The 22587-nt window shown below is 36.6% G+C and overlaps 1 protein-coding gene across 6 annotated transcripts in view; it reads left to right on the top strand.

Annotated features, from left to right (window-relative positions):
- Positions 1–22587, top strand: part of KIAA0825 (KIAA0825 ortholog) — a 246329-nt gene that overhangs the window by 108879 nt on the left and 114863 nt on the right. For 4 of the 6 annotated variants that reach the window (XM_051643498.1, XM_051643496.1, XM_051643497.1 and 1 more), the window contains 6 exons: positions 2001–2189; positions 3740–3973; positions 5639–6047; positions 9875–10031; positions 14322–14477; positions 18446–18540. In XM_051643498.1, coding sequence (XP_051499458.1) covers positions 2001–2189; positions 3740–3973; positions 5639–6047; positions 9875–10031; positions 14322–14477; positions 18446–18540 — 1240 coding nt within the window. Of the gene's footprint in view, positions 1–2000; positions 2190–3739; positions 3974–5638; positions 6048–9874; positions 10032–14321; positions 14478–18445; positions 18541–22587 lie in introns of those variants that run through there. The other 2 variants (XM_051643500.1, XM_051643502.1) reach the window with 2 other exon arrangements.

Raw genomic sequence — 22587 nt, 5'->3', positions numbered from 1 at the left:
GTCAGAAAACTCAAGGATGCTGCATTTCAACTTCAGCTTTGAAGGGTCAGATATTCTTACAGTAAAGGCAACATTGACTTCAGAGAGAAACAAAAGTTGATGAAAGCATACCTATCTTACTATGTTTAGCCTCAGAATGGCTTCCCAGTGAATTCCTGGAGATCTTTGCTGAAAAGATTTGTAGTGTACAGTAGTTATAAGAAGATATTTTTTCATTTATATGTATAAAAAGAACACTCTACAGAATTATTTTATACTTCTTCTAATTTATCTAAATTTACTAGTGCCACTAAGTTGATTGGAAAATTACTAATAAGTTGTGAATCAGGCTTCCCATGTGGCAGAATCATAAAGCAAATTTAGGCTTAATTTCAAGCCTTAAGCCTCTTTGAACAAAGCTATTGTCCATCACATTCTGCAAAGACAGTTTACATAGTATTTTAAATCTCAGCAAACCCTCCTCCCTAGAATTTTTTTAAATTAAAATTGAGAAAAAAAATATGCCTAGATTAATATTATCACAATTCACATTTTCATCTCAGAATTTGAATATCTCTGTTTTTTCCTTTTTGAACTACTTTTTCTGCTTCCTTGGTTCTTTCTTTGTCATATCCATATTGGACAACATATCACTTGTTTGAATGAATGAGTAGAATTCATTTGATTCTTCACTCGGCAGCATCTGGCATTGGAAGGAGTCTCAGCAAAATATGCCAAATCACTCAACTTTTAGGGGAAAAAAAAAGCTGACTAAAAAAGAAAATTCTTACTGCTGATCCTGCCTTGAGGAAAAAAAAAAACCACCACAAATCAAAACAAAACACAGCTTGTTGGTTATGAAGTCACTGGCCTCATTTTTCAACTTTCCACATCCTATGGGCTGTTTCTATCAAGGTTGCACACTACCCAAGCTGAATGGTTTACTGTGTTGTGGGAAATAGATGGTAGGAGTTCAGAGGAGAGGAAAATGAGATTTTTTTTTTTAAATTTTACAACATGGTCAGGTCATTGAGACATGAATGGAAAGCAGTAACTATTCCTGGGGTAGATTCTGAAGTCTGGTCAAACCACTAGAAAAATGAAGCCTGCACATTGAGACCCTCCCATCTTTCTCCTGCACAAGTCGTAAAGATATGGGCAGCCAAACTGGCATAAAACAATAACATTTTCAAGTGTAATTTTATCTAAATCAGTTTTACAGAAACTTTCCACTTTGCATACTGGAAATGTGAATTACAAGTGTTTAGTTGGTTCTGGGTTTGGTCATTTGTTGTGATTGTTAACGTCAATAGCATATTCCAGAAATATGTGGGAAGATGAGGTCTTTAGCATTGCCACAAGTCAAAGCCATTGAGTTGCATTGGTTGAAAAAGAGGCTTAAACCCATAATTATCCTTCAGCTGGCAGAATGTTTTGTAATTACTGTGAAAAACATTTAGAAATACATGTTCTGTAAGCTGGTACCATCAATAGTTATCTTTGAAGACACAGGTATCTGTACCTTCACAAATTCATGTTACTCTGAAAAACAAAGCCAAATCATTTTGGGGAAGTATGCAGCTGCTATTTTTTATTATTATTATTATTATTATTTTTTATTAACTAAGTAGAGTTCTGTTATTTCACATGGCTAATAAATAGGTTAAAGAGTTATACATAATAGTCTTTTGACTGGGATTCTGCAGAAGTAGTACAATTCTGATTAATATTTAGTAAATAATCAAATTCCAGTTTTATACTGAGTGCATTTTGAATTAAATAAGCATATTGCATTGTTTGAGAATATGCTTCAGTCTTTTTTTTTTAATGGCTACATATAATTCAGGAAGACAGCCAAATGTTATTATACAGAGGAAGCCCAGATTGCAGTATCTGTAAGTATTACTATTGTTTGAAATATGCAGGTACAGTTTGCAGTTTGTTTTGATTAATGCTATTTATTGCTATGAACTTGAATTACTTTGAAATTATTGTAACTGTGTTTTTTGTTTATTTTGAAGGAAATGAAGTATTTAATCGTGATGAACAAAGTTCTCTCTCAGAAGACATAAATAGCAAAGAGCCAACTCTGACTGAAACAATCTTCACAGTATTATCTTATTGCACTTTATCACCCAAATCTCTTGGCATTGCTTTTGAGACCTACATGGAAAAAGAGCAGCTGTGGAATTTCTTATACACTATGACAGGTATTTAATTTATTAATAAATACTTAAAACCTGAGGTTAAACCTTGTCAGATTTCAGATGCGTAGGGGTTATTATTTTTACTTTAATAAATCAGATGAAATAATGGGAGCTTACTTCAAGACAATAGTTTAACTGAGGTGTTTTGAGCAATCAGGTTACCACAGGAGTGGTGAAAATATTGAAGAAAGCAGAGGTTATGGGCGGGTGTGGTCCAGGTTTCTGATTTCCTCAAGTGTGTCTATCTTACCAGTTTCTGTAACTCTCTATCAATACGGGTTCTTTTAATAGCTCCAGACATTTGCCATGATTTAAAAGTAATAAACAATTAAAGGAGAATGGAAAAAGAAAAAGAAGAACACCTTTTAAGGGAGATACAGTCTGATGGGCATATGGACACTGCTATCAAGAGACAGCTGGGGTCCTAATGTTCCATGGAGAGGGAGAGACACCCTCACTGTCATAACAGCTAATGCAGGAAAAGCAGTTTTCAACCAGAACAGAGAGGTGGGGCTTAGAAGAGTGGTCTTGTAAATGATGGCTAAAGCCCAGGAAAGCTCAAAAGAGAGGAAAAGAAGGAAGTGGGAGATTGTGAGAGGGGAAATAGAATGATGAATATCACGGAATAGGAAACAATGGTTGTAAAAGTGCTCAGGTATTCCTCAGAGAAAACTGGGATTGCAAAAATGTGGAAGTCTAAGTTGTGAGAGGAAGAAAAATATAGAAATGTTGGATGGAAGCTTCCAGAAAAGCCACTGAAAGAGGAGTAAAACTTAGATCAGTGGAAAGCACAGACAAGCAAAAGTACGAGCAAAGGACCTCGGGTGTCCAAAGGCATCTCTGATACATCCTGCATCCCTCTGCCTGGCTCTGCACCATTGCAATGGAGAAACTGCAGTTCTGTGTGGTGTGAGGAGTGTGGAGAAGATTGATGCTTGTTGGAATGTCAATAACTGTATTTAGGATGTTCTGTTTTTAACATGCAGCCTCTGATAACATGCTATGTCTCTGTTGATGACTAGTATTTGTGTGCATTCCTTTGCCAAAATAGCTTCCTTTCCTTTGCTCTTCTCTAGTATAACGGTTTGGGTATTTAATTGTCCTGGTTTGAGCCAGGATAGAACCAATTTTCTTCTAGTGACACTAATAAATGCAACTTCATTAATACTATCAAGACAAGGAAGTAGAAAAAACTAGGTATATCCGTTTGCCTCACTGATGTCTAACATATAATTAAATGCACTCCATATAAAAAGGAAGACATTAGTCAGCGTAAAGTAAATTTTTAGAAATAGAGTTGTGAAGAAATTGAAATGAAGGAAATAAATTAAATTGTATTATTTGTCAGTACTGTAGTAATACAGTACCAGATGCTACATTGGTTTGCTTTTATTCTCTTTCCTTAATTTGTAACAGACCAAGACATCTAAGGAATTATGAAACATAACTTTTTTTACTGTTCTTTCCATAAGAATTCGGAAACACTTCTTCCTGGAACAGATTTACACAAATTACTACCCTTACTAAATGTTTAACTATTCTCCCTTCTGAAGTTTCCAGCTGTGGTGAGTCGGATCCAGAGGTTATCAGATGCTTGAAGTTGACTTTGATTAATTCAGTCAAGGGTATAGTGAAGCAGATAATTTCTTTGATGCATTCATGGGAGGCAACAGAAAACTATGGAACGTACCAGCACAAGCAAATAGTTCCTGAAAGTTTACTGAAAACAGTTCCAAAGGAATGGAACTACACTCCTCGGGAAATGAAGAGAAAAGAATCCGGGAAATGTGAGTGAAATTTACACTGGCTTGTTAATTTGTTATAAAAGTTTGTTACCTCTTTAATGAGTACATATCAAAGTTGAACACCTAAAGAGTTTGTGAGTTTTGCAGTTTGACAATGACCAAAATGATTTTCAAACATCCTGTGTTGTGAGGTTTTTTTAAAAGTAATTAGCATTGAAATTTAGTTATTCTTTCCTGAGGCTAAAACCCAGCCATTAACAAACAAGCTTTTAAAAGTAATCAGTATTTTAATAGTGATAATAATGGTACTGAAAATGTTTTTTATCATCTCTCAGTAGTAAGGTGGGATTCAAAGCAGAGCAAAGCACAGTAACCAGGTCTTCTCTGAGTTTTCTTTTCAGTCAGGACTGTTTAAATGTAGGTACACAATGTTAACTGAAATGTTAACAACTTACTCATCCCGACTTTGCTGCACAGCAATTTATTTTTTAGTAGATTTGAATCTGTTGTGGAGTGTGCCACTGCTTGGATGTGGGAACAGTTACTGAGAAAAAGAGGAATAATATATGTAATAGCAGATGTGTAGAAGATGCTCAGATGTAAAGTTGATTTCTGGTCTATTCTTTCATAACCTACTGTGCCTAAAGTGTCCATTATTTCAAAAGGCCAACTTCTGGAAACTTTTCACTCGACGTGTATTGCCACCAAAATATTACCTGATTATTATCAATACAGTAGTATGACTGAAGTATATTCTGACATGAAGGTTGGAATATGTAGATGGTAGGCAACCCAGGGCACCAATCCATTCCTTCTTTCTTTCCATGTATCTTCTCTGCAGCATCTTGAGGCACATTTAGGTCGCAGTACAATCTCACTTTAATCTAGAACTTTTATGGCTATTTTAGGATGTCACTAAGCCTGAACTAATGTGGTAGCTGAGAGGTAAGGATCAGACACAGTATGTGACAAGTAAAAAACTGCATATTTATTTATTTTAGTATGAGTTAAGAGTACAAGTTCAACGAGTCACAGTGCTTTTTTGTTTGTTTTGGATCTGGTTTGTTTTGTTTTTCATCTTGACTCCAAATTGTAGATCACCTTTTGGTATATTTTTTCATTTTAGATAGGTCTTGGTTTTAAGTACCATCTTTCCTGTAGCTATATCTATACCTACTTTTAGTAAGTGGAAATGTTTAAAATGCAGTGCTATGTAGTGTGCACCCTTATATGAAAGTTGATAAACTGCAGTTTTGTAGGTTGGATCACAGAAAGGAACTGATAGAAAAGCAAATATTATTTATGTATATCTAGAACCAGAGACACTTCGGGCAATGCTGCAGTCTTGAAGTTAAAAATTTCTACACTACAATTTTGAAGACAACTCTGCCATTCAGGATACCTGGTTGTTGTCTTTTTTATTTTATCTGTAATAACTGTGCACAGCAGGACTAATTGTTAAGAGTCACAGTCTGAATTCTAAATTTTCTAGATTCTCTGTTTTTAATTCATGTTATTGTTTAGATTTTGTAGGACGTATGTGGAGGAAGCACAATAGAAGTCAGGGTACAGTGTTGAGCACTTAAGCTTTTTACCCATTTTCAGTACAAAAGAAAGTTAGAAATTATCATACAACATTCAGAAGCATGCTGTGATAGAACTAGAATGTTAATGTTAATAATATCTTCTTTTCTTTCTTTTTTTAAGGCTTCACAAGGCTTGCAGCTCAGGCAGTATCTATTGTAATCAGCAAGTTACCTACAGTGATTGCATGTTTGCCTCCCCCAATTAAGTACTTCTTTTTTCTGGCTGAGAGAAAAATGTCAAGAAACTTTGCTGAATTGAAGAAAGCTGGTCTGCTTGTCTGGAACTTGATTGTAATTATATGTCGGATATTTGAGGATGGAAATACTGCAGAACTTTTAACAGGTGCAACACTTGACAGATGGAGCAAAGAAAAACTGAGTTTAGTTCGTGTGTGCTTAGAAAGTCTTATGGGAAAACAGAAAAGTGGTCCTAAGCAAGTGACCCAGAAGGTTATACAAAGCCTTGAACAGCAAAGACCAAACTGGATTGAAAGCCAGTTGCTGAAGGCAAGAAAATTGAGCATAAGCTGGTAAGAATATGGTATTTTTTAGAATGATCTTGTTTGTTTTCTATTTTACTGGATTATTGGCACGTTTGTGGTTATAGTTCAGTTGGGAAAAAAAAATAATAAATTAGCAGTGACCTTATATGAAGTGGATTGGTTCTTAATATTGATGGCTTTATAGCATGTATTTTGCAACTTAATTGCTTTGTTGAAGCAAACCATGTAAACCATGTTTGTTTCATCAGAAGAGTGTCTTCACGCTACTTCAATGTTTCATATTTGTGGACAATTTATTAAGTGTATCTTTCACAATGTGTAACAGGTACACTGACTTGAAGGCACCATAATATATTTACAAATTAATTTTGCTATGGTGATTTAATTAAGAGGGACTAAGGGAAGCTTTCAGTGTTCATCTGTGATAAAACAGTAGGCATATTTCATTTTAAAACATAGCAAACCCCGAGGGCAAGTAGGATTTATCAAAACAGGACAAGGAGAGTACCCTGCTGTGCCTTTCTGAGGAAATACCAACCTTCCCTGCAGATTTGACATTAAGGTCCAAGTGTTTTAAATCCTTGTAACGATTTTTCAAAGAGTTGTGTACATGTCAGTGTGCTCCTAGCCCTGTCTGTTTTAAGGCTGAAATTGTGTCCCAGTCTGTATTTCCAGTATGAGATTAATTTGAGTTGCACAGCTTACCAAATTGAATTGTTGGCTAGTGAAAGTAAGACTGCTTTTCTTTTTAATGAATATTCTTGGAGTCGTTGCTTGCCAGGCAGTAACTGTCCATATGCACAAAGGACTCGGTGATTGTAGGTCGCAATCACTGGGATCAGTGGACAGACTTCCATGCAGTGCTCTAAGGGGCAGGATCCTGTTCCTGTGATTAGTCAGTTAACATGAGTAGCACTAAGCAGTAATGGTGTCATTTGAATGCTCATTGACATTGACCTTTGTAATCTTTACATTTCCATTTAATACTAATTTACAAGCTCTAATCCAGTGATTAAATGATTGAAACCAGATGTCAGTGTCTGAAAGAGTCATAGAATAAAGACCCCATAATGATAATGTGTAAATTGATACTTAGCAGAATCATTCCATAATACAATTTCTAATGTCACTGAGAGAATAGGTATTTCTTAAATAATACAGTACAGGGTAAGGCAGTAGTGTGCCTAAGCTCTAAAAACTAAAACTTGCATTTCTTCTGTAGCTGGTAATTTTAAATTAATATACTAGTCTATTTTCTAGCATACCACATAAATACTTTACTCAGGTATCATCAGAGTGTGGGAGATGATTGTAGGAAAATGTTTTCTGTACATGTACAGTGTCAACCACAGTGAGAACTAGTTTGAGACCAAAGCTTCTAACTCTGAGCTTAAACTGAGGAATGTATTATCTGCTCCCCAAGTGAGCCAGAAAAATAGTCTAGTTAATAAATAGCTGAGACATTCAATGTAGAGATAAAATACTATTATAAATGCAAATTATAAAGCTAACACATTAAAGCTGAAATTCAAATATCAATTAAACTAAGTAACGGTCACATAATCACTAAAGCATGTATTTCAAGAGGAGGCTTGTGATGTTTACATGATTTGTTCAAAATAGGAATGATTATATTTGAATATCTAAGTCAGTGTAAAATCATGTTCTGTATAAACTTTTCATAATTAAAAGATGGTGTGGGTAAATGTATGCATGTGCATTTTAATGCATATGTTGGTATTTAATAGATGTTTATAGACTTAATAGATACAGTGCGTGGAAGAAAATAAAAACCATAAAATCAAAACATTTATTTGGGATTCACCTACAGAAGTTGTGGACAGATCTTTGAAGAGCACTGGATTTTTATAAATTAAAGCCTTGCTTGGTTTTGTGTTATGTTATTGTTACCAGGGTTTCTAGCTCCACAGAAACTCTAAGTGTTATTCAAGTTCTTCCACTGCGGCATAAAAATTTCACTTAGTATTTAGGAAAATTTTTTAAAAATCAACTTCAGTGAAAGGTTCAGAAAGTGGCAGTTGTATGCATTGCCTGTCTTGTGCACTGCCTGAAAGCATTCCTATTCATTAAAATAACCTTCACTTTATAGTAGCACCAGAGCTGTAAACAGCCACGTTAGGTTCCGGAGAACACACGTCCCAAGAAGAAAAGAAACGTCTGTCTTTGCAAAGTAATTTGTCGAGTTGAAGATTATTGTTTTTCATCATGGTGACCCTGACTTGGCTGGCTCGGTGCATATACAGATTAAGATGAATGCAGTTATTCCTTGGCTGAGGTCTGCCTCTTTCAGGGCACATTCTTCCTAATGACATGATTGATAGGCAGTCCCAAATCCAGAGAGGAACTCATTAATCACAGCACTGACTGAATCCAATCATCTGCTTCACCTGCACAGTGACGGACAGGAAAGGATACAATTTGGGTGCTGACACTGATACACTCCTTTGTCAGAGGTCCTCAGCTTTTTCAATGTCAGTCACTAAGAACCCTGACAAGAAATTCAGGTTGTGTCTCTGTGTGGCATTGAAAGATCAGCCTTAAGTGTGCTTTAATTTTAAAGACCAATTTCTTCGAAGCTTTTCTGTAGAAGGCGCCGTAATAACAGAGTATCAGTTACTTCCATTCAACAAAGAAGAAAATTACAGTTTATATTTTGAAAACTACTTGCTCTGTAGGGCGTTCTGGAGCTGCATGTGGAAGCAATATCAGCTTTAATGTCCAGCAGCTGTGTAGCATTTAAGTGAGCCCCGCAGGTCAACAGCGACTTGCAGCAGAACTAACTTGGTAATCATGGCACACTTCCAGCAGTAGACCACAATTTACAGCTGAGTGTACAACTATGTTTTGGGTTTGGTTTTTTGTGTTTTTTTTTTTTTTGTGGGGGGCGTTAAGTTTTAATGCTAAAAAAAATGTAAAACGTTTCTTCTTTTTTGTACTTCAGAGTCCGTCTTCGGTAGATTTTAACTTAATACAACAATGACTGTAGAATGAATAATACATTCTGTCGGTCTTCCAAGTTCTTGACATGCCTGTGTCAAGGTGCCAACACAGACCTGTGTTACAGCTGTAATGTTTGAGGAAAACAATTAATATTAGTACATCTTTCTTAATACTTCATCATTGTACGATACTAAGCAACTCTGGAGCTGGTAGTTTATGTTTTTCTGCAGGAAGGGCACTCTGTTGTGCTCAGAGTTTGGAATGCAGACTTTTCCAGTCATTTGGGCCTGTAACCTCCTAAGTTTTTTGGTAGCAGCTTCACACTAATTATTTTAAGAAAAGCAAGGAATAATGCAGGGCAGTAAGTGCAACAAGTGGCAAATAGGTACCTTTGAAATCGTTACCACCATCCCAGTGGGAAGAAAAAGACTTCAGTTTAAAACTTATAACCTATACTTAGAGTAATGGCTACCTTTCTGACACGTTAATTAGGCTTTAATATCTACAGCGACAGGCAAAGAAAAATGTACAAAAGATCGAATGCAAATTAACTTTCTGGTAGCTAAGATATTTCTCTAGTGGAAAAGAAAATAAAAAATATTTGCCCCTTGCATGTCCTTAGAGTAAAGAATGTTTAATGTGTTTGCCTTTCAGATCAAAATAATTTAAACTTGGATAGTTGGGGAAAAAAAAAAACAAAACACCAAAACAAAACACATCAAAACATGTATTATGTTTGTATAAAGGCTTCAGAGTTGTATGTAAAGCAACACTTGTGCAGGTCAAATGTTGATAAGTTCTTTTAGCATGTATTTTCAGCTGACTCCGTTCGTATTTTGAATTCATTTTTTTTTAATTAATTTGAGAATATTTTTATCTTTTCTGCATTTTAGTGGCTCAGCCACAGTAGAAAGTGCAACGTTACAGGAAGGAGGCATTGCACTTGGATTCACTGAGCAGAAAATAAACATGATGGTCCTGGATATCTGCCACAAACCAGGTGGCAGCGAGTACCTGAGGCAAATTTATCACATCATCCGGCTCAATGAGGTAGGGAAACGGCCTTTTTACCGAGCAATTAGGTGTGTACTGGCCTGAGGCAGCGTCTGCTGGCAGCTAAGGGTTAGTCAAGGAGGTGATAATGCTTCTTAAAGTCAATATGAAATCCTAGATTGCATTGTAATGGAATCCATTCAGTTTAGGCTTTTCTGCATTTGTACAGGGAAGATTACTTTATGGGAAACAACGTAGATTTTATTTATGTACTTAAACAGGGGTACGGCTCATAAACTTCCTTCAGATTCATAATTGTAGTCCGTAGTTACCTTCTAGGAGTTTGAAAACGGTAGGAAGAAAAAAAAAATTAATAAAAATCAGCAAGGCTATCGACTGTTACAAGAAAGAAAATAAAATGTGGTAAATCAATCCTCCTGATCTAAAAAAAAACCACAAACCACAAACACAAAACACCAAACCCTACGGCTGTACTGAGGAAGTAAGTGCATCCATGAAAACCTTACTTAATCTAGGTAACTCGGCTCAGTTAAAGTGCTTGCGAAATTGCAGTAAACAAATTCAGATTTGTTTGCTGCACTTGGAATTTGGGCAATGAAAAATAATTACCTCGTTATTTCTAAGGCTGTACTGAATTGCCCGGAGTTACCAAAAGCATTCTGATTTAAACACTGAAGTAAACACAGGTTTGCTTAAATTGTATGATCACACAGATCTACGTGGCTTAATTAAGAAAGTTCTATTAGCTTTAATTACTACGTCAGTATTCCTTGAATGCATAAGCAGGTACAGTTAAGATCACTGCAAGAGGAGAGAAGTGTTTGAAATAGGAGGCAGATACAGGCACAGGCCAAGATGCTTCTTTTAAAAAAGAAATAACAAATGGGTAGCAAACCAGCAATTCAGCAGCTGTGTCTGGGTGAGGGCGACTAACAGCAGCTCAGAACTGGCACTGGGCTGCTAAAAATGAGATCAACTCTTCAGTTCCTAAGTACAGGCTTGAAAGCAACCTTCCTGCATCTGCATTTGCGAGCTGTAGAAGCAATGCAAGCATCTGCGTCGAGCTGGCAGCCTAATATTAATACAGTACAGAATCTTTTCAAGTTTAATCTCCAACAATTAGGTGGTTCAGGAAGTGAAGTGAAAATTATTACTGTAACGCTGCTCAAGCAAAACCTTTTCACCTGGAGCAGATTCAGGAGCTCTCTAAGTATAACTGAGTGAGGAAAAGATGATGAGCAGGTCCTCTGAAAATAATGTGTAATCCAGTAGTTAGGGCAGGCACCACGGGGACAGGATGTGGAGGCTCAAATCTTTATCCTGCCTGGTTTAGACCAGGGAATTGGAACTGCATCTCCCAGATCCAAACTAACTCCCCAGACTGCTAGACCATTAGCTACCAGCATGGAACTCTGACTTGTTTCCCCTGTTGGAGTTGTTTCACCTTGTAGAAATTGCTGTTAAAAAAAATCAGTTCTGTAACTTCCAGGGTCAAAAAATAGAATAATCCTCTAGCTGAAGGGGTGGAATGCCCATATCGGGTTCTGGAGACCCTGATCCAAGATCTGACTCCTGTGAGTATTGGGTTATTTATACAAAGTGGAACAGCTCCAATAGGAGGTAAGAGGCTGAGAGAATTAGGTGGAAGAGGGACTGTAGCCTGACTTTCCACATCCCAGGTGTCTCTCCTTGAATTTCTGCAGCTAGTGAGAGCTTTGTTAAATATAGAACATTTCTCAGTGGAAAAAACTTTCTTGTTTTTCTTTAAAAAAAGAAAAGTCATCCTGACCAGCTTGACTCAGAAGGACTTAACTGTGTTACTTCAAATTGCCTTTGAAACCAATACAAAGCACTTTAATGTTTAAGCACGTTATTATGATAATGCACTTTTCAATATTATTTTTCATAACTTAGATTATGTTTAATGCACCCGAATACCAAGAAATAGACTTGATTATCTTTTCAAAGGTCCATCTTTTGTTTGGAGACTCCTTGGACTATCAAGGGATTGTATTCTTAAAATTAATTTGGAGATCTTTACGCTACACTGCTTAATAATTGTGTGTGAATAGAGAACCAAATTATGAGATGGAAAATTTTGCTGAGAATAGCAAGGGAAATGAGATATAGATTATTGGAAGCTGCATTTAGAAATAGTCTTATGATATTATAAAGATCTATAATAGATACTGTAGACCTCAAAACAGCCCAAGTCCTTCATGTATAAATTGAGAAGAGTAACAATTTTTAAAAGCATTTTTTTACTAATGGCTACCAAAAAGAAAACAACTCTCCTGAGCTGTCAGGCTCAGTAATGTCCTGTCTTCTTGGTTTCATACCCAGTCATTGACAGGGAGGATATAGCTCATATGTTTACAAACCTGATTTCATTTCTCTATTTTCACATTTTTTAAACAATCCTTTCAGGGTCTACAATCTGTACTTTACTAAAGAGGTCTTTTGCTATTGTTGAATAAGTCTCTTTGTCAAAAGATAAATCCACAGTATTCCAAAGACAGGAAAACACCCGTGCTGGGAGGTAAGCTGTGTGCCACTCAAAGTGTTCAAACCCTTGCAAGATGGACATTGATTCCCATTATGTCTCTAAAAAACCAGTAGAATCACAAAATCCCAGACTGATTTGCATTGGAAGGGACCTTAAAGCTCATCCAGTCCCACCCCCTGCATGGGCAGGGACACCTCCCAGCAGCCCAGGCTGCTCCAAGCCCCATCCAACCTGCCCTTCAACACTGCCAGGTCCTGCTGCTGCTGGCTCTGTGACACCCAGAGGTATACCGATGTTGTGGAAATGTGTGTGTGGAAGGCAGGCTGTACGTTTATGAAAAAAAAAAAATTAGTTAATGTTTAAAAATAGTTTTTAAATAACATCCTTCACTATGATTTTAAAAGCTTTGTTAATGCATGAAGTCATGAACACTTTGTAGGCTGAGAAAATGCAGGTGAGAGGCTTAGGGTATGTTTTTGCAGCTGGATTATGGTCTTGTCTTAAAGCAAAATAGGCCTGACTTATTTTCTCTTTTTTGTTTATTTTTTTGTGTTTTTTTGTTTTGTTTTTTAATACACTTAGATGATTTCATGATTGTCTGAGTCAGTCCTGACAATTGGCTGCAACCAGCGGAGACAGTCCTGCTCTTTCTTGTCCTGGTACTTCCCCACTCCTAGCCCCCCTTTGTACTAGTACAAGAAATCATGTGGCTTGTTTATCTGGCTGAAGCCTTTCTTTTTTCTGGCTGATTTCACAACATATGCTAGTGCCAGCACAAGGGAGAAGCAGCTACAGTCTGTGTGGGTTAGGAAGGAACTCGTGCCTTTCAGGCCAGACCACAGCTGGATCAGTTTAAACCAATGATGAAATGATTCCTTTAGAAAGACCCACTGATGAGCACAGGGTGCTCTCGCAGGTAGTTTACATGTTCCCTCATCTGCCTCTGGACATTTTTATCCTCTCTGTAGTAGTGCAAAGTGAGAGAAGCATTTGTATCCACCCATCTTAATGAAGACTCACCCTGAGTGCTTGCTCAATGTTAGGGCAGTCCTATCATTAAGAACTTATTTTTAATAGCAATGAACTATTTAATCACACTACTCCTTCCACCAAATAGATCTCTAAGTGTTTCATTATCTAGCTCTTCATAAAATTATTCTGCTCAATCAAAACACTTTGTTGGCATGCAGTGATGATTTATATACTTGAAGTTTAAGAAGTGAAAACAGAAAAGATTGTGGGCAAAATAATCGTGTGGCTGTTACAGTATAGTTTCTAAAATTGCAATGTAAATCATAAATTATATCTTATCGTTGAATTTTTAAACAATTAAATATTGCTCTGAAGAAAGGGAGGATATTTATCTCGTGTTTAAACAAACATATTTAGCAAACAATTATTTTATAGTAGTGTATTAACTATTTAATGCTGTCCAAAAACAACTATATGTTTTTATAATACAGAAAAAAATATATAATGGCTGTCATACATTGGAACTGCTCATAGAAAAAATTTGTTTTTCACTTCCATATATACCTGTTATGTGTGTATTAAATGAGAGCTGATACACATAATTTGATGACAATTTCAATACAAAAACTTAGATTATTCTCACTTGCTTCAGTTGGAGGGATGCTGATGGAGGTTATTTCTTGTTTGTTGTAGAATGTTCTTACTCTTAAAAAAGCTTATGTTTTGTAGGATGTTGTGTGTTATTAAGCACAATGCAAAGTTATCCTTGAAATTCAGGAAATTTTCACTTGGAAGACTAGGTGGCATATACTATTATGTGTTGCTGTTGTGTTTTTTTCCTCTACAAGGAGTATCTGAAGGAGCAGCTGTCCTGTGAGAGCTCTGCTGAAGATGGTGCTACCTCGAGTCAAAGCCTGTCTCTGACACTGAAGGGCAGAGAAGAGCAGCCTGTCTTCAACCCTTTCCAGGTGTACAGACAATCCTGGGACAAAGTGTTCAGTCAGGTTTGTGAAAATCTGTTCACAGTGTAATTTTCACTTGTTGGTCTTACTATGATCATGGTAATGACAGAGACTGAAATTATTAAAACTGAATTAATTGCATATGCTCACATTTGATGGAGTGCGAAGGAATATTATTACTCAGGAGTCTAATGAGGGCACCCTCTACAATAGCATGATGTTAAAAAAGCCATTATTGTCCTTTTCTCCTATAAGAATTATTACATTTAAGAGCAATGTGCATTTACTTACTTCCTCTCTTAGTTCCTTATAGTGAAAGAAGGCCCATTAGTAGCAATGACTTTTATTACATTTGTGTAGTGGTACATGGGTCTAGTCTTGGTCCTTTGAAAAAATCGTGGCAAAATTAAGTGCACGTTTAGAATCTTCCTGATGAGTCTTTCACAGAAATGCTAAGCACTAAAGTATAGGGTGCTTTGTAAACAGAGGGATTTAGCTTAACAATGCATTTAAGCAGGGGAAAAAACACCACAAAATGAAAGCATCCATATCTCTGTTATTCACTAAGCCATGCTAGTGATATGTAAAGGATTATAGTTTACTTGTGGAAATTTTTTTCCTGATAATGTTATAGATCTACTTGCCTAAATCTCTGCTGAACCACACGACCAGTTCATTGCACAAAATGATGTGTAATTTCTCATAGCACTTGGACACTTTAAAAAACCTTACACCAGCATGTCTCAAGTCTTCCTAAGCCATCATCTGCAGTTTTGTTTCTAACCCTTAATGTCAGATATTTAAAAATAACTAGTATTACAGTGGTATAAAATTAACTTTACAGACTTGTGGTAGAAAGACATGTTTTTTTTGGTATAAATCTGCTTTTAAGTAGTGTAATCTCCTTTCACTATTTGGAGCATTTTGGACTATTTCATCAAGTGTATTGCTGTAAAGTATACCTGCATTTTTTGGGGGGGTGGGTTGTTTGGGGTTTTTTTTCCCCTTACTTGTTTGAAAAATGCTTAATCATTGTCCCATTGCAGTAAAAATGTTAATATCCTGTAAAAGGAGATTTATACCAATTTCTCAAGGCTTGTCACTCCAGAAGAACGTTTTTAAAGTATCTTTTTTTTTTTTTTCTTCCCCTAGTCCCTTTATGTATCTTTTAAATTGATAGAATTTAAGGGACTACAGCATCACTTACTCCAATTTGAAATGCAGAAAACAGTTTAACATGCCTCAATTCTCAATTCATTAATAGTGTGGTAGAGTAAGACCTTCAAGTAGTGACAACTCAGGGCAGAATTCTCCTGCTACCTGACAGGTTTGCAGTGCTCTATTAATCAACAGATGACAAGGGGTAGCTCATATTGAATTACTTTGGATTTTGTAAACTTTTGGCATAAAGTCTGATCCTGAATATGGAAAAGTGTCTTAAAATTAAAAGGAGAAACAAAAAAGAAAAAAGAAGGGTTGATGGTGGACCCTAAAGTAACAGGTGCAAACTCCAGTGTTGACCGGATGGACTAATGTCCTGGGCTTAATGTTTTTTAACAATTTAGTCCCCTTTACCATAAAATTGCACATGTATTTAGTGGTGTGGGACTGTCTAGTCATAAAATAGTGGTCAGTATAGCTCAATGTCTGTTTCCTGTGAAAACTATTTCCAATTCCTGTAGAAGATGCAGGAGTGCTGGTGAGGAACAATTATTCTTCTCAAGAGATACATTTCTTCTTAAATTAATTTCTTACTGGTTGGCAACTGCTGTGAAGCTTAGGAGTTCATAATACTTGATTCATTTCTGTATTTTTTTTTTTTTAATCTATTGTAACTGAATGTGGTTTTAATCCATTAACTATCCTTTTAAACAAGCTACTCAATTGACAATATATTTTGTCAATGAGTTAATTATGTGTTGCTTTTTACAATTTTTCTCTCAGAAGGCCCAGTACAGCTTGTGAGTCCAGAGAGCTGGTTCAGGTCTAAATAGAGAATGTTTGTGTTACACTGTGATATATAGCATAATATATAATAGTAAAATATGTCAATATAGGAGAACGTCTACACTGTGTAGACTCAGCTTCCTCAGTGGAGGATTTCTTAAAATAAATTATTTCAAAAGCTTTCTGAAAGTTAATTTCTAATAAACTTTCCATGTGATGTTTGCTGGTATATGTAAAAATTGCAGTACCTTAGGGCAATTGGCTTTTCTCTTCTGAAGCTTTTCTAGTTTGTCCCTATTGTGTCAAATCTAGCAAGATGCTTAATCATAATTTCTATGAATTTCACTGCTCCTGAAACAAAGGCCACTGAACTGCTATTTTGAGATCAACTCTAGCATTTTTATTAATGATATGTAAATTTCTTACCTTCCAACCCTCTAGTTCAGTAGCTGACTCTAGGAAGTGTGTCATCTCTGTTAACAATTCAGCCCCTTTGTTCTTACATTCCTGTAAAAATCTTGAATAATCACCATCTGGTGCTAGTAACTTGTTGCTCTTGATTTTACCAATTTGTCCTGACACCTCAATCTCTGCCAGTGCTGCTGCTCCTCTATTGTCTAATAAGATTAAGTCTAGTCTATGCAACCCCTCAACAGAACTTATTTTCCTTTCCTGAGGTGACTTTTTTCAAACTGATTCTTTATTTTTTCACAGGACGGTTAAGTCTAGTGGACTGAATTTTTATCTGATATACTTAGAAATTTTCCTTTTTGTTTTTGTTTTTTTTTTTTCTGACTGTTGCTCTGGGCTGTTCTGCTGCTTTTCATCTCTCTTGATTTTACAAGTACTTCCTCTGTGTTTATTCATCTATTCTTAATTCAGTGTAGAGTATAGAACAGTTGCCTGTTTCCTCCCCTGTGTTCTTCTTTTTCCACCATTCTCAGTTGACTCTTTCTCCCTTAGTTCTGGTTTATCAAATGTTTACTGTTACTTCTTTATTCCCTTTCCACCTTAACACTGTATTATTCTTCCTTTAGCTACCCTTGTCTCCCTTTCTTACTCTGTACTCACCTTTATTTTTCTGCATTGCTTTCAAGTGCATACCAAAGATAAGAGTTAGGGAGCAAATTAAATTAAAAGAGGGAGGGCAATAAAATAAGGAAGAGGAGGCATTCTGATTCTGCTCTCCCAGAAGAGCCAAGTGTTCTCTGTCAGAAGAAAAAGATGCAAGACCTACTTTGCTCTTCTTATTTAGGTTTATTTCCTTTGTTTTGACTTGCTTAATCTTTTTATTTAAAAAAACCAAAACAACAAAACCAACAACTTCTCAGTGCTATTTTAGTGTTACAACAATAATTTTAAAATTATTTCCTCCCAAGAAAGTTGAATTGTGGTCACTACTTGACCATTACTAATAATGAAAGTTGCTATTATGCAACAGGAGTTACTGTCTTGTTAACATAAGAATGTTGTGTCTGGACTTTTGTCTGCTCAACCTTTACTTTAGATTGTGTTTATTTATTAAATAAGCAATACGGAGTTATGCTTGTTTATATTGTCTAGACTGGCTGCTGTTTGCAGTAACCATCTGGTGACTGGAGTGCCTTACTAAATAATAGACAACTAAACCATCTAATAATGACACAGGTTACATCTTGAATTCCAGCTCTACCAAGTTTTTAATGACAAACTTTCTGCCGACAGCAGAAAATTTAAATTGCTGTTACATATGAGGTTGCCAGTTATTTGCTTTTCAAACAAAGAGTCAAGCTCTCAGACAGAGTGGTTGGGCAGAGTGCCATTAACAGTTGGAGGAATAATGGTTCAAAAAATTGATTTATCTCTTTATAAATAATGGCTACATCCCCAAATGGATTTATAAATTAATTGCTGTCTTACTGGAATAAAACCTTCTTCTGTGGACATGATTGATATAATCTGTCCAAGTCCTTGTTTTAGACCCCCCTCCTTCTTGGTTAGTATTTCACAGCTGGAGCTTTAATTTACTGATCATATTAACACTGATTAATAACTAACAATAGCTTCTTGCCATGTATCAACAGTCAACCATTGCTGAGTGGAACTGGGATTGGTCAAACTTGCTGCCAAGTTATTTGGGACAGAATCAGATGACCTTCAGGGTGCTGCTGGCACACAGGTAATGAGATTTTGGCAAATAACTGCACTCTCCTTGTTGTCTTTTTTAATACATAGTAGTCAGCACAAATATTTTAATGGTGACGTTTATAAAATTAATTATACATTTCTTTTCAAATGTGCAATTTTAAAATGGTTATACTTACTGTCTAGTGTATTTGATTCACACAAAGATGGTTTTCAATTCCTATTTTGAGAAACCTGATCTTTCCTTTCTGTCTGAGACCTGAATATAGGTTGATATTACCCTTAAATAGTGTTTTAAAAAAGAAAACAGTAACTTTTGCAAATCTTTACTGCTCAGGGAGATTTCAGCTGTACAGTAGAGAACTTAGGGGATGTTGTCTTAAGCTGTAGTGACTCTAAAGTTTGGGGGGGCATGACAAGTGTAGTTAGAAATACGAAGTTTTTCCTCAATATTTTTTGACTAATGGAATTTATTTTAGTATTTTAACACTTTTTAACTTGTAAAATTTAACTGCCTAATTGATAAACAGATATATTTGATGCAGAATTGGTACTTGTTAAATTCAGAAAATTGTAGCTGAAAAATTCATATTTTTCTAAAAGATTGCACTTATGTCCTTATGAAAACTGGAAACCTCACATGTAGCAAACTAAGTCGTTTGACATTTCCTTCTTAGTTCTGAATCCTCCTGCTGATATCTAGCATGATAATATCATTTATCTTTTAGATGGAACTGTTTCTTTACTTAGAAACTAGAGTAACAATTTCAAGTGTGAATATGCATGTCAAAAATGTTTTCATGTTTTTGTGCTGTTTCCTCAATTTCTCACTAGCAATTAATCTTAAATATTTAATTCTTAATTTCTTACACAAAATATTTGTACAGTTTGTTTTAGTCTTACTTTAAGTTTTATTATTATTAATTCTTTCCCCATCCAAATTGCTGTTTTCCAGTATTTAAATGCAATTGCATAAAAAATTATGCTGGTGCAAATGTCCCTTTCAGTCTCTTCTTGATGTCCTCCCTTACCCACCACCAAACAGAATATGGGACTCCATGGACTTTTTGGTCTGCACCAGTGGGGTTATTTTTATGTTAAATGGAGGAGACAATTCCGTCCTAATTTTTTTATTTGATAGTTCTCCTGCTGATTACTAAGACTTGTCCTTCATTAAAAATGAAGTAGTTTGCCCTTTTAAAATATTCTAATGGCAAGTCTTAGACTCAAGCTGGTTCTTGAACTTCCCTTCACGTTGATGTCATCCATATGAGCCAAAGGGAGCAGAGAGGACTGCTGTGATTTGCAGAAGGAACATTTTCTGTGGATAATTCATCTTCTCTGATATCTTGAAATGCATTTCATTTTTCTCTTGATCTCTTTATGGAGTTCAGAAAGAACTCTATTATGTATATGCCTCCTCTGTCCTTCTCTGTATTTCACGCCTTTGTTGTATCATCCGTTGTTGCATCATTTTAAAAAAAAATATTATTAAATAAGTGCCTTAATTGTTGTCATCTTTCCTAATTTGAAAACGTCTCCATTCATTGCCCTTCTACATGATATGGAAATTCTCATCTAGAAGTGACATTATGCAAGCCATTAACGATTAGCTCTTGGATTTGTTATTAAAGCCACTCTACTTTACAGACCAGCAGATCATTTAAACCCATTGAGATCATTAAGTAGAACTCCTAATCCAGTATCTGACACAGCAACCATTGTCTCCAGCACGGTTGGTCTTTACAGGAATGTTTAGCATTGCTGAAGTGTGTGTCTGCTTGTGTTTTCCAACTGGCTTGGCTAATTCTAGCTGGTCTCCTGGCTTCTCAGGTCAGCTTTGCAGTGGCCCAAGAGAGCCCAGTCCTTGGGTGATTCTTCATGCTTCCTTCCTCAAACTGCTTAAAGGTCTTTCCTTGTGCTGAGTTCAGGTTCAAGCTGAAAGGGGGGGGTGATTATTTTGTCCTCCTGTTTATGATGGACCCATTCTGTTTCTACCATGGCTACTTTTCAAGTAGTCTGAGACTATCCATTTATAAAGTGGAGTGACATAATACTTTAATTACTCTTTTCTTTAATACATGCTAAACCCTTCCCATATCAGTTGTTTCTGTGCTGGCAAAAATGTTTTACCTGTTCACAGTGATATTAGGGTTTGGTTTGTTGTTTTTTTTTTTTAGATACTTAAAGAGAAATGCTGTCTGTTGCACACAAAGTAAAATAAGTGTACTCTGCTCTGTCTTCGGTGGAAAAAACCTAAAAATGCTTAGGGGACTCATTTACAAGGGAAGTGCTCCCCTAACCTAGTTAATGACAGAGTTATGTGGGAGGGGGTTATGGGAGTGTTGTCCCAGAGCCAGCAAGTGGTGGGCAAATTAATTGGTTGGTGGTTAGGGGAAAGTAAAAAGCTTTTAGGACTGGTTTAGAAGGGAATGAATTGTTGTGGACTACTCATTGTTGGCTCCACACAAATGTGTAAATCTAATTCACACATTCCTATGATCCTCAATTTAAAAGTGTTTAGGAAAATTTTTCAAATGAAAATGTACATAATTTATTTATAGGTTATTAAATGTAGAATACTATGGGGAAGAGCCTGTCAAAGCTGAGCAATAAGCAGAAACGTAGAGAACTTGATGTTCATCCCTCTTTACAGTTCATGCAGTTAGAAACTGTAAAGAAGTTTTCCTTACAGGAAAGGATATATAAATTAATTCATTTCCTTTCTAGTTTTACTTTTTATTCTTTGTTGTTGTTTTGTTTTGGTTTTTTACATATAGTTTGAGCTGAAAGATTAAAAGATAGAACAACTTTTTAATTATACTTGAAAGGGCCTAGAGAATAAATCTGATGAAGAAGGCTTGAAGGAGCTGGGAATGTTTAGTCTGAGGAAGAGGAGGCTGAGGGGAGACCTCATCAGTCTGTGCAACGACCTGAAAGGTCGTTGTAGAGAGGTTGGTGCTGGTCTCTTCTCACAGGTCATTAGTGACAGAACAAGAGGGAAGGGCTTCAAGCTGCACCAGGGCAGGGTCAGACTGGACATGAGGAAGGATTTTTTCACAGCAAGAGTGGTCAGACCCTGGAACAGGCTGCCCAGGGAGGTGGTGGAGTCACCATCCCTGGACGTGTGGAAGGTTGCACTCACTTGTGCATCCTTAGATATTTCAGTACCAAATGGGAGTTCCCTACCTATAATACAATATATTAAGAGAAGACCACTTTTAATTGCTGTTTAATTCACATGTATCTCAACTTTTAATCATTGTCCTGCTCATAAAAGAAAACTTTTTATTGTCTGGCTAAATTAGTATGTTGAAACTGTTTCTGCAGTTGATTTTGTCAACTATAATCTCTCTCTCTCTTTTTTTTTTTTCATCTGTCAGATCACTATCTCTGTGTATATGATCATATTTGAAAATGATTTAGTGACTGTGGTGAGCTGACCCTGGCCAGCAGCTAAGTAAGGAATTCTTTCAGTGTTGCCCATTGGGAGGCAGATACATAGTGGTGAATTGGAAAGGTAAACACTGCAACCCTGATCAGCCCCCTTCCTCCTCCTGCCCCCAGCTTTTATTGCTCAGCACAGCCTTGGAATGGCATGGAATATCCTGTTGGGTCATGTTGGGCCATCTGTCCCACCTGTGCTGCCCTCCCAGCTCCTTGCACTCACTCAGCTCACTTTCTGGTGGAGTAGAGTGGGAAAAAGAAAAGCTCAGCAGTGGCCAAAGAGCTGGTGTGTTGTCAACCTTGAGGCACAAACATGGAGCACAGTGCCTTCTTGATCTTGTACTTTCCTTTGTACTGATATGTAAGTTCAATATTTTCTGATCATATTTTTGGAGAAATATCTCAGCAATTTGTACATAGAATCATGGAATAGTTTGGGTTGGAAGGGACCTTCCAGATCACCCAGTCCCAACCCGCTGCATGGGCCAGGACACCTCCCACCAGCCCAGGCTGCTCCAAGCCCCATCCAACCTGCCCTTCAACACTGCCAGGGATGGGGCAGCCACAGCTTCCCTGGGCAGCCTGGGCCAGGGTCTCACCACCCTCACACAAAAGGATTTCCTCCTCAGATCTC

The sequence above is a fragment of the Apus apus genome, chromosome Z, assembly GCF_020740795.1.
Source record: "Apus apus isolate bApuApu2 chromosome Z, bApuApu2.pri.cur, whole genome shotgun sequence".
NCBI classification, from domain to species: Eukaryota; Metazoa; Chordata; class Aves; order Apodiformes; family Apodidae; genus Apus; species Apus apus.
The sequence above is the reverse complement of the archived record's forward strand: the minus strand, read 5'-3'. Positions and strand labels throughout refer to the sequence as shown.